This window comes from Oncorhynchus nerka, linkage group LG9b (assembly GCF_034236695.1).
Source record: "Oncorhynchus nerka isolate Pitt River linkage group LG9b, Oner_Uvic_2.0, whole genome shotgun sequence".
NCBI lineage: Eukaryota > Metazoa > Chordata > Actinopteri > Salmoniformes > Salmonidae > Oncorhynchus > Oncorhynchus nerka.
In genome coordinates this window covers 3,323,413-3,335,014 of record NC_088424.1, presented here as the reverse complement: position 1 = coordinate 3,335,014, position 11,602 = coordinate 3,323,413, and the positions used below count along the sequence as shown (strand labels likewise).

The window sequence follows — 11,602 nt, the reverse complement described above, 5'->3', positions numbered from 1 at the left end:
ACGTGTTGAATTCTCATGCATTGGCTCACTACATCATGAGTGTGTATAAAGAAAAGGGGACTGAGCCTCAAAAACGTCAATGTTTCTGAAGAGGCCTAATTTCAGAATGAGCAGTAGCTCTGTTGGTGTTGTACTCAGGGGGAGCATGTGGAGGGGTCAGAGAGAGTTTGATCGAGAGCCAAGAGACTGAAGCTGCTGAGACGACCCACAAACAGATGAGCGGCCAGATCCCCCCCCCCTTCCCCTGAGATCTGAAGTAGATGAGACATGGTAGTGGAGCAGAAGATGGAGCTGAGTGTCACCAAGTCTGAGCTAAAGAACATGGAGGCCAGACTGAAGGACAAGGAGGACCAGGCAAAGGACCAACGATTTGTGCTTTGATTTGCCAAGAAGGAAGTGGAGTAGCTGAAGACAGAGAACGCAGCCCAAGCAGCTGTACTGTCAGCCAATGGAAGCCAGAGTGAGAGACAGTGAGCAGGATGTAAAGGAGCAGAAAAAGGAGTTGACATCACTTAGAGAGAAGGTGAGCATCACCAAGACTGAACTACAGCTCCAGAAGAACAAGGTGGAGGAGCTGGAGGGAGAGAATGCAGCCCTGAAGGCCAGAGTGACAGCCAATGAGAGGGAGATGGAGGAGCCGAAGAGGGAGAAAAGACAGACCAAAGGTGGCCTTCTCTGTTGGTTTGATTGATTCAGGAATTGTAGGACCATTCATTACTGAAACCCAACAAGAGAGTCATCACCAACATTGGCACGGCCTACAACCAAATTTTGCACCAGTGTGAAGAGTCTACTACTTCAGATTCACTGCCTGGGGATACCGCAATTTACAACGAGTAAGCCTGGGAGTAAGCCTGTACCACAAATGACCAAAAAGTTGTGCATAATATTGTACACACTGACCATCAACATAATTATGTGCTGGAGCAGGGGCATGTGGTCTACATGAGTCTCCACTTAGGCATTGGGCTCTATGACAGTACTTGACAGGTTCAGGGAACAGAACCAGAAACTGTAATAGGAACAGAACCAGAACCTAGAACGAAATTGATCTATACTGTTTCGGAACCGAACCATTATTTTACAAGCATGGGAACGGGTTAATAATGTTATTTTACGTTACGGCAAAAAAACTCAACGAAGTGCCTATGCAAAGCCCTAACGTATTCCAATATCTGCCTGTCTGCCGGCTGAACATCTTTGCCAGTGTGTGTATAGGCTACCTGCCCTCCCCTCCCTCCGATGCATAGTCTACTGTAGCTACAGACGTTACAAGCATGATTCAGAAATTAGGGAGAGAGATTTTTGATAAGAGAAGAATAGATTCACTTTTTCAAAGCTAGTTAAGGTTACTATAGTTTTCACGTTTCACATTGGCTTTATTATCAATAAAAAGGTAAGACGTGTTTTTATTTTGGTGGCGCTCTGCTCACACAAGGTTGTTAGCTAGCTAGCTCTGGTCTAGCTCTCAAACTCTGGTCGGAACAGCGGAACAGAACGAGAAAAGTAATGGTTCTGTTTAGAATGAAAGAATTGTACTTTTAGGGGTTTCCTGGTCTTCTTTAGGGGAGCACCGTACTGTAATGCTTTAATGAGCTCCCCAGGGCCTCCTGAGTGGTGCAGTGGTTTAAAGCACTGCATCACAGTGCTAGCTGTGCCACTATAGAACCTGGTTCGAGTCCAGGCTCTGTCGCAGAGTCCAGGCTCTGTTCCTCTCTAACCAATAAAGAAGCATTTATAAAATACTGATAGGTGGAGGGGCTGGATCAGAGCATGTCAGCAGCCTCCGGGTTCACTGCTCCCTCCAGGACTGGGTTGGACAGCATGGTTAGGAGAGGGGACATAGGAGAGGAGACCAACATCAGAGTGGATACTATAGGTCTATGAACATTGTAAATAGTATTGCTTTTTATATACTAACCGCTGTTAATAAACACTTCTACGCGTTATTAGGGACAGACAAATCTGCGTAGGCTGACTCAAGGCACCAGAAGTGATTTGCAAGACAAACACTAGTGGAATTGCACGAGCAAAATGTAACTAACTGCAGTTCTATTGATTAAATACGCATACAAAAACACTGTAAGGACATGAATATTTCCCTGCAAATGTTCGACCCTAGCTCTCTGGTGACTTTATTATATTTAAAATGTGCAGTACTGTATTATGCTGAGTAGAATGCTGCTAATTGAGATGCTGGGGTTCCAATGTATGTATTGCCCAGGCAGGGGATACATAGTCCTACCTGCGTCCTTGTCCACTTCAGCCAAAACAGATAGGGAAACAGTTTCCTTTTTATGACACTATCTTGGCAATAGATGAAGTATTGCTGACAACTCATCTTTGGTGTGGAAGGGGACGGTGCTGAACTCGACAGTTGGGGGGACAGAGCTATAAGCCTCACTAAACTGTAACACCTTATTGAACAGAAAGATTCTAAAAAAATAAAGTGTAGACACCAAGTGTAGACACCAAGTGTAGACACCATATAATCATCATCATCAGTAGCTGATCATCATCAACAATATACTTTTTTGGGGGGATGCTCTGAACACTCCATGCCATATCACACCTTCCGACAAGATGTCCTTCAGTCCCTCCACTTTAGCCTCCCATTCACACAGGTTGTCACTCACTGGCTTTGCCTCCACCTCACAGGTTATTTGAAGGTGACATGAATACACACTTGTTCCAGTGAAAACGTTTTTACAAGCACACACAGGTAGGATGACCTAATATCTGAAGATATGATGGGTACAGAAAACATAGCTGTAAACAAAGGTAGACAAACTCACTGTTAGATCTGCTGTCTGCAGTTTTGAGGTAATGTTTTCGTTGCTACACAACTTGTCAACGGTATGTGGCAATATTTCCTACAACAAATGCATGCTTTCCATGATACAATATTGCATTGGAGCTAGGCACACTTGAACACATTCTTTACAAGAGAACAATGGAGCAAGTTGATATGTTTCGAAGCTGTTGTCAGCCAATTTGGCGGGAAGAACTGCTTTGGATGGAGCCAGACAGCCGACAAATAGTCCTAGCCTAGGCTACATACTTCTCAACTTCACTTGATGTAGTGTACCTAAAACGACCCATTTATAGTACGGTAGTTCTAGATAGTATTACAGAAAGCGCTTAATCTTAAATCCCACTTTGAAGACAGAACAGGCATATCAATATTTCTGTATTGAAATAGTTTTGATATAAAGACCAAGGCCTTCTCATTACCGATTTATTGGGGAATTTCCCATGCTACTGTATGTAGACCTATACCATCTATGGCAGGGCTCTCCAACTCTCTGTTCCTAGAGAGATACCCTCCTGTAGGTTTTTGGAGTGAATATCTACAGGACAGCAGCTCTCCAGGAAGAAGGTTGGCTAGCCCTGATCGATGGGGATTTCACTAATGACACCAACAACTAAATACAAAGTTGAGAATGTTTTATTTTTGGTACAGTTGACTCCTTCTCAATTAATAAGAAGCTGAGTGGTGATAGTTGGGGTTGATCTGAAAGTACAAAATCGCACAAAGATGCTTTGGATGAAGGGTAAAATGACCATCTCAGGGAAGGTAGGATGGGGAAAAGACAGTGTAGTTTGAGGCTTTTATTAGGAAGGGCAGGGGTGGTAATGGATGATCATGTGATGACTGATGGGCCACTGCGGCCTGTCCTCTCATGAAGCTGTGAAACCTTCAGGGCTACGGTAACCAGGGGTTCCAGCATCACCTGGCACATACACACACACACATAGTTAATACACTTAGCTACATGGCCATGATGATATTATTAGAAACACCACAGTTTGGTAAGTGAGATCTAATCTCTGAATCATCGTTTGCCTGGTCTTAGACTTACCTGTGGGTCTCGGAAGATCTTGTCAGGGTCTTTCTCATAGCTGTCGATGTAGACCCGAACTGTTGCCCCCATACTCCCTGTTCCACTGAGCCTGTAGATGATCCGGGAGCCATCTGTGAATATTATCCTCAGGCCCTGCAAGAGAGAGGAGATGAAGATGAATTAGTCCAGTGTGACATGTAGGTCCAATTCTGCGTCCACGCCCGAAATAGCCGCCTCCATTCCTCACTTGGTTTCTGCAGATGCGCCCATCTACGGGATCCGTGTATTCAAAGTTGTCTGCCTTCTCCACCTGGTAGAGCTTCTCCCCCACAGCGAACCGCTGGCCCATAAAGGCCTTCCCCAGTATCCTCAGCTCCAGATCCTCCATCATCTGAATGGCTGCATCCAGGTCGACTTCCTCATAGTCATACCTGCCCAAGGCAGCACAGCAGAAGATGAAATGAGAGAAGCTTTGGCTACGTTGCTCAGGTGTTTCCTCTTTCTGAGGCCAACCCATCTGTCACTGTCTAAGAGAATCACACTGCCACTTTTTGACACTTGCTTTCATATCATAATGTATTTTTTTTCCCAGCTTGATTTGATTTTTCCAGCATGTTATACAACTCTCGGTTTCACTCAAACTTGAGCAGTAGCCAAGCCTCACTACATCTCCCTGAGAAAGTCTGTGAAGATTCAGAAAAAAAAGATGTCTGCAATGATATGCTTTGACCACCAGATGTCAGTACCGTGATTCACACTGTCCATTGCTCACTTGGTAAAGAAGTTCCTGCCAAACGTCTGCCAGTGGTCCTTTATAATATCCTCCACACTCTGCTTCCTCGTTGCCAGGATTGACAGCCATGCCAGCACGGCCCAAAGTCCATCCTTCTCACGGATATGGTCAGCGCCTGACATGATAGAAACAGTGTAGATTGCTTGAGGTTCTTGCAGCGTTTGCCACGTTTCTTGTAACTACAACATAGTTCCTGACATTTTGACTCACTGATGAGATACCTGTGCCGAAACTCTCTTCTCCGCACAGTGACAGCTTGCCTGCGTCCATCAGGTTGCCAAAGAACTTCCACCCCGTGGGGGTCTCATAAAGTTCAATCTTTGTTGCCCTGGCCACACTACGAAATACAGAGAAATGGGGGGATTTTGTTGTTTTGGTTATCATACATGATTATGGTTTATGATCATTCTGCACACATCTGTACATTCAACATTCAAGTTCGTTATCATTTGTTCATTGAAACAGGATGAAATGCAGTAATGGTCAATGGCTCATTTTCTCATTGGATAATGCCAGGCCGAGGCCTTACTTGTCCAGGGCAGCGCTGGTGGGCATGCTGCGGGCATAGCCTCTCACCCCTGTGTGCTGAAAGTAGGGGATGCTGAAGACATTGGCAGCGATGACAGCCACCGAGTCCGAGGGGTTGACGAAAAAGCCATGCTTACCCAGAATCATGCTACGGTCCTGGAAAACCAGACAGAGGTTAGAGGTCAGTCGACAAGAGAGAGGTCGTCATTGTAAATAAGAATGTGTTCTTAACTGGCTTGCCTAGTTAAATAAAGGTTAAGTAAAAAATAAAAAAGAGAGGGTTTAGCAGCATGGTGATTTATCTAAATACAATTCAAAGCATCTAACCCTAAAGTTGTGATAGAAGTCTTCAGTCTGTCTGGGATGCTTGATGGGTAATATTTTAACATTGTATAATATTTAATTAAAAGAAAACATTTCTCAGTAGATTTTCAGTTGTTGTGTCAGCATTGGCAGTTAAAGCACTTTAATATTTCTTGGGGGGGTTCTAGTTTTTTTTCTATATAAAGGAGAAATTCCCAAATTAAAGATGATTACTTAAAATGGTGATAATTATTATAAAGACAGTCCAATTATTGTTTGATTTAGCACGCACACCGTCACCATCAAAGGCAGCTCCAAAATCGTACTGGCCACCCCTCATGGTCTCAACCAGGTTGGCTGCATAGGTGAGGTTGGGATCAGGGTGCTGGCCCCCAAAGTCTTGCAGGGGGACACAGTTAATGGCAGAGTTCGCAGGGGAGCCTAGCTCCTCACACAGTATCCTCTTCACATAGGGACCCATCACTGAGAAGTAGACAGAGGTACAGAGAGAGAGAGAGAAAGAGAGAGAGAGAGGAGGGAGGGAGGGACAGAAAGAGGGATAGAGTCACGTTTAATAATAAACAGTTTAATGGGACAAGTGCCATGGGGTCCAAGAGACAGGATTAGAGAAATAGAGAATTTGAATTGGACAAGTCTCTAGTGCCTGATTTATAGTGTGGCTGTTGAAAGAGACTAGAATTAGGAGAATCGCAGTCTTTGACAGAGTCGAGAAACAGGATCAAGGTGTGGAATTTTGGCGGTTATGGCGAAGACATGGCAAAGAATTTGAGAGTTAAATAGTGATCGTTTGACACTGTGATGGGGACATTTGGGGAACCATAGTGATAGAGATTTTTGACAATTGGAAGGAAATTTTATTGAAAGAGTATCCTTTCTCTTAATGGATTATTTAATGATATTGACCCTCTTCCCAGTCCTGATAAAACATTTGGCAAGTACACTGTTAGCCCACATTTTAGATACCAGAGTATCCAATTACTCATCATCATCATAACTTTGGTCTCTCAATTTCAGAAGCTTTGAAGTCAGTTCAACATGCACACATCCTTGGGTTGACCGGCTGATTGCTCCAAGCCACATAGACATTCACTTCTTATTGGAGAGAGGGAGTAGGCATGAACGTGGAACCTTGTTAAAATTCCATTCATGTCAAGATCTTCTGCGATTTGGCAGTCTAAGGACACCGGCTTTCCTGTGCAAAGGGGGGTCCCGCCTTTGGTTTCAGTGTTATCACAGGGGAGCTGTAACCCCTCTCTCCTTAAAGACTGGATCATGTAACAGATAGTGAGATACGACAGCTGAATTCTCGACTGGGCTTCTGCTCTCACAAATCGTGCTCTGCTCATCTTTACTGTGGCACCATGTGAGATTATATGAAACCTAAGCTATATATCAACATATGCGCTTGTGAAAACAGCATAACTATAGTATAGGTTTTGCTGTACTGTACATCTGAACAGAGCAGTCTTCTTCTTACCTCCTAATCTTGCAGAGCCAGTCGAGTGTGTCTCTGAATATTGCATATACTCCAACTACACGTCGACGTCGTAGCTGTGAAGTCTGGCACGCTAGATTACTAACCTCCATGCATGGCATCTAGCTGGATCTTGATGTGGTTCTCCCCAGACAGCAGCTCCTTCAGTGCAGCAAAGTCAAAGATGTTCCTTAGCATGTTGGCATAAGACTCTACCGAGTCCACTATCTCCACTGTGGCAAGACAAAGAATCCCTTCAGTTGTACATCTCAGTAAGCAAAGTAGGGAAACAATTCAAAGAATAAAAATAGAAGCAATGTTCAGCAGACAGATTAAGTCAACCCAGAAACTGTGTTGTTAAAAAGTCACATTGATCTTGCACTGCAAACTTGGACTGTCGTTGTTTTCATTTGTTTTTTATAGTGCAAGTTTTATTTAATTCTAATATGTGAGTTTTCTCTTATTGCCTACTCTAAAACAGCCAACAAGGAACCAAACATCCAGTTTATTTCTCCAGTTCTCTTGAGCTCCTTAAACTTGGCCCCGGGGCGGCAGGTTAGCCTAGTGGTTAGAGCGTTGGACTAGTAACTAAAAGGTTGCAAGTTCAAATCCCCGAGCTGACAAGGTACACATCTGTCATTCTGCCCCTGAACAGGCAGTTAACCCACTGTTCCTAGGCCGTCATTGAAAATAAGAATTTGTTCTTAACTGACTTGCCTAGTTAAATAAAGGTTAAAAAAATATTTTTAAAAACAAAAATTAAAAACTTGGCCCCAAAAAAACATCTGGGTCAGATGGTTTAGACCCTTTCTTCTTTAAGGTTGCTGCCCCTATCATCGCCAAGCCTATGTCTGACCTTTTTAACCTCTCTGGGGAGGTTCCCATTGCTTGGAAGGTAGTTATGGTTTGTCCTTTATTTAAAGGGGGAGATCAAGCTGATCCTAACTTTCATAGGCCTATTTCTATTTTGCCCTGTTTATCAAAAGTTTTGGAAAAACTTGTAAATAATCAACTGACTGGCTTTCTTGATGTTTCTAGTATTCTCTCTGTTATGTAATCTGGTTTCCACTCAAGTTATGGATGTGTCACTGCAACCTTAAAGGTCCTCAATGATGTCACCATTTCCCTTGATTATAAGCAATGTTGTGCTGTTATTTTTATTGACTTGGCCAAAGCTCTTCATTGGCCAAAGCACATTTCATTCTTGTGGGCCGGCTAAGGAGTATTGATGTCTCTGAGGGGTCTTTGGCCTGGTTTGCTATCCTCCTCTCTCAAAGACTGCAGTGTATAAGTCAGAACATCTGCTGTCTCAGCCACTGCCTGTCACCAAGGGCCTACCCCAAGGCTTGATCCTAGGCCCAACGCTCTTCCCAATTCACATCAACAACATAGCTCAGGCAGTAGGAAGCTCTCTCATCCATTTATATGCAGATGATACAGTCTTATACTCAGCTGGTACCTCCCTGTATGTTGTGTTAAATGCTCTACAACAAAGCTTTCTTAGTGTCCAACAAGCTTTCTCTGTCCTTAACCTTGTTCTGAACACCTCCAAAACAAAGGTCATGTTGTTTGGCAAGAAGAATGCCCCTCTCCCCACAGGTGTGATTACTACCTCTGAGGGTTTAGAGCTTGATGTAGTCACCTCATACAAGTACTTGGGAGTATGGCTAGACGGTACACTGTCCTTCTCTCAGCACATATCAAAGCTGCAGTCTAAAGTTAAATCTAGACTTGGATTCCTCTATCGTATTCGCTCCTCTTTCACCCCAGCTGCCAAACTAACCCTGATTCAGATGACCATCCAACCCATGCTAGATTACGGTGATGTAATTTATAGATTGGCAGGTAAGCGTGCTCTTGAGAGGCTAGCTGTACTTTACCATTCGGCCATAAGATTTGCCACCAATGCTCCTTATAAGATACATCACTGCACTCTATACTCTTCTGTAAACTCGTCATCTCTGTATACCCGTCGCAAGACCCCCTGGTTGATGCTTATTTATAAAACCTTCTTAGGCCTCCCTCCCCCTATCTGAGATATCTACTGCAGCCCTCATCCTCCACATGCAACGCCCGTTCTGCCAGTCACATTCTGTAAAGGTCCCCAAAGCACACACATCCCTGGGTTGCTCCTCTTTTCAGTTCGCTGCAGCTAGCGACTGGAACGAGCTGTAACAAACACTCAAACTGGACAGTTTTATCTCCATCTCTTCATTCAAAGACTCAATCATGGAGACTCTTACTGACAGTTGTGGCTGCTTCGCGTGAAGTATTGTTGTCTCTACCTTCTTTCCCTTTGTGCTGTTGTCTGTGCCCAATATTGTTTGTACCATCTTTTGTGCTGCTATCATGTTGTGCTGCTGTCATGTTGTGTTCCTACCATGCTGTGTTGTCATGTGTTGCTGCCTTGCTATGTTGTTGTCTTAGGTCTCTCTTTTTGTAGTGTTGTGTGGTCTCTCTTGTCATGATCTGTGTTTTGTCCAATATTATTATTATAATGTTTTAATCCTAGCCCCTATCCCCGCTGGAGGCCTTTTGCCTTTTGGTAGGCCGTCATTGTCAATAAGAATTTGTTCTTACCTGACTTGCCTAGTTAAATAAAGGTTAAATCAAAATAAATACAATTCTCATGTCAGGTTATGAGTGATGTGTTTGTGCTCACCTGTGAAGGGTTTGAACTTGTTCTCCAGATCAAACGTCTGTTTGCTCAGGGTAGCCAAGTCTACCCGGATCTCTGGGCAGATGGCATACTCCTCTATGGTTCTGCTGATCTGGAAGATTCTGTTGGTGACTGCATCCTGGGCTGGGCCTGGGTTGGGTCAAACAGAAGCATGACTTAATGCTGTAGTATCCTCTGAATACACATTCAACTTCATGTCTTGTGTTACACAAGGGCACTCATTTGTGTTGATCTTAATTGTGCTGCTCTAGTCTTTTCAATTGTTAATATAGACTGAAATGGTATCAACTGTGTCAAAAATCTGCATCACTGAGCATGATACGTGTGAAATCTCATTTTGTAACACTCTTGGCTAACCCTTTCCTCCTATTCCCTCTTCTCTAGTTACAATACCTCCATTAGCAGTGTTGAACTTGATGCCAAAGTCTCCTTCGCGTCCCCCAGGGTTGTGACTGGCTGTGAGGACGATACCGCCGATGGCCTTGTACTTTCTGATCACACAGGAAACCGCTGGCGTGGACATGATCCCATGATGACCAATCACGAGCCGTCCAACCTGCCAAGATGACACAGGTCAGTTGTGTATGTTTTGGCAGGGGTGTTGTAAAGTTGACTTTCAGGTTAGCACATCTGTCGCGGTTCCATATTTGAGCAGTTATTTTGAAACAAGCCACTATCGCTTGGAGTTGAACACGTTTTATGACTGAAAGCCTCACGTTGACGGTATAGATTTCATTTGATTCCATATTTACTTCTGGATTTTAACATGAGAAGTCCATAAGCTATGGTTGCTGGTGGTTATACTTAGGACGGCCATAGAAATAACAGAGGTGGAAACACATTAGGTGCAGGTGTCATCATGTGCAACTTCCTTTTAATCCCCCTAAAAATACCCCCATCTGCAAAAGCGTCCGAGGTTCTCTAATTTATGACCCAGCACCTCGGGGCCACATTAGTGCTGGCACTGGGACAACAACAAAGCTAGTTTAAATACACATCTATTTCAAGACAGTGAGTCCTTAGTTAAGAAAGTTTGTTTTCCATACCAACTTCGAATAAGTATTCAACAACTGTGGCATATGTAGACAGTCTTTCTTAAAACAGTATGTGATTCAAAGATATAAAACAACCAGTTGTTAATTTGTTAATTTCATCCGGGCCTATTTTCAGACACCTTTAATCCGTTACTAATGTTTGCATGCCCTGGATAGGCCACGTGGTGTCAAATAGGTAACACCACCAACCAGTGATTTGGAAAAGGTGACACTGATACACAGTCGCCCACGTAGTGACAGGTTACAGTGACAGGTAACACTGACCCCGTTCGCAGCTGCCATCTGAACAATGACCTCGATGGCTGTTTGATTGAAGTAGCGTCCGTCTCCCCCAACTACCATTGTGGACCCCTGGCGGTCTAGCAGATCGATGGAGGAATATATACTCTGGACGAAGTTCTGAAGGTAGTTCCTTTTGGACTGGAAGACAAACACCTTCTTTCTCAGACCACTAGTACCTGGTCTCTGATCTGGGTAAGGGGCTGTGGGTAGAGTCAGAACTTGCAGTGGACTATCATCCATTGTTTCAATGTGGTACAAAAACAAAACAACAAAAAACAAGGAAAGAGGGGTAACCTGTTGTGTAGATGTGATCCCCTGACAGTTAAAAAGGGTGTACAGGCATAACGGGAGGGAAAAGTCTTAGCCACTCCCAGTATTTCACAGGCTGGTAGGGGGTAGTTATGGGTCCAAAAATAAACCAGGCAGGCTAATGTGTGTGCAGAGACAGATGGTAACTGAAGACGCTCCTTAGTTTGCACATTTACAGGGGGATCACTGTCAGGGCTGCAGCAGACCCTGTGTGGTCCTTCCAGGCAGTAGGTGGGAGTGCCATGTGGTTTAGGCTCTGTACTCTGCAGCTATGCTGACAATGATATTTGAGAGGTGGATGTTGTCTCCAAG

General features: G+C 44.0%; 1 protein-coding gene across 1 annotated transcript; it reads right to left on the bottom strand.

Moving 5' to 3' along the window:
• Nucleotides 1–3,430: 3,430 nt before the first annotated feature.
• LOC115114862 (phosphoglucomutase-1-like) lies at nt 3,431–11,326 on the bottom strand. Its single transcript, XM_029643354.2, has 11 exons — nt 10,964–11,326; nt 10,038–10,200; nt 9,627–9,773; nt 7,072–7,197; nt 5,762–5,952; nt 5,168–5,322; nt 4,860–4,975; nt 4,618–4,753; nt 4,093–4,276; nt 3,864–3,998; nt 3,431–3,734 (listed from the first exon to the last, which is right to left on the bottom strand). Exons 1-11 carry the CDS (start codon nt 11,219–11,221, stop codon nt 3,645–3,647), a joined length of 1,701 nt encoding a protein of 566 aa, XP_029499214.2. The 5' UTR covers nt 11,222–11,326; the 3' UTR covers nt 3,431–3,644.
• Between the last annotated feature and the right edge of the window lie 276 nt (nt 11,327–11,602).

Excerpts from the sequence above, each read along its gene's own strand:
- LOC115114862 (XM_029643354.2), bottom strand. The coding sequence starts at position 11,221 with ATGGATGATAGTCCACTGCAAGTTCTGACTCTACCCACAGCCCCTTAC. Across the intron at positions 10,201-10,963 it reads AGATGGCAGCTGCGAACGGG|GTTGGACGGCTCGTGATTGG; the intron begins GTCAGTGTTACC and ends TCATCTTGGCAG. Across the intron at positions 3,999-4,092 it reads GGCGCATCTGCAGAAACCAA|GGCCTGAGGATAATATTCAC; the intron begins GTGAGGAATGGA and ends TCTCTCTTGCAG.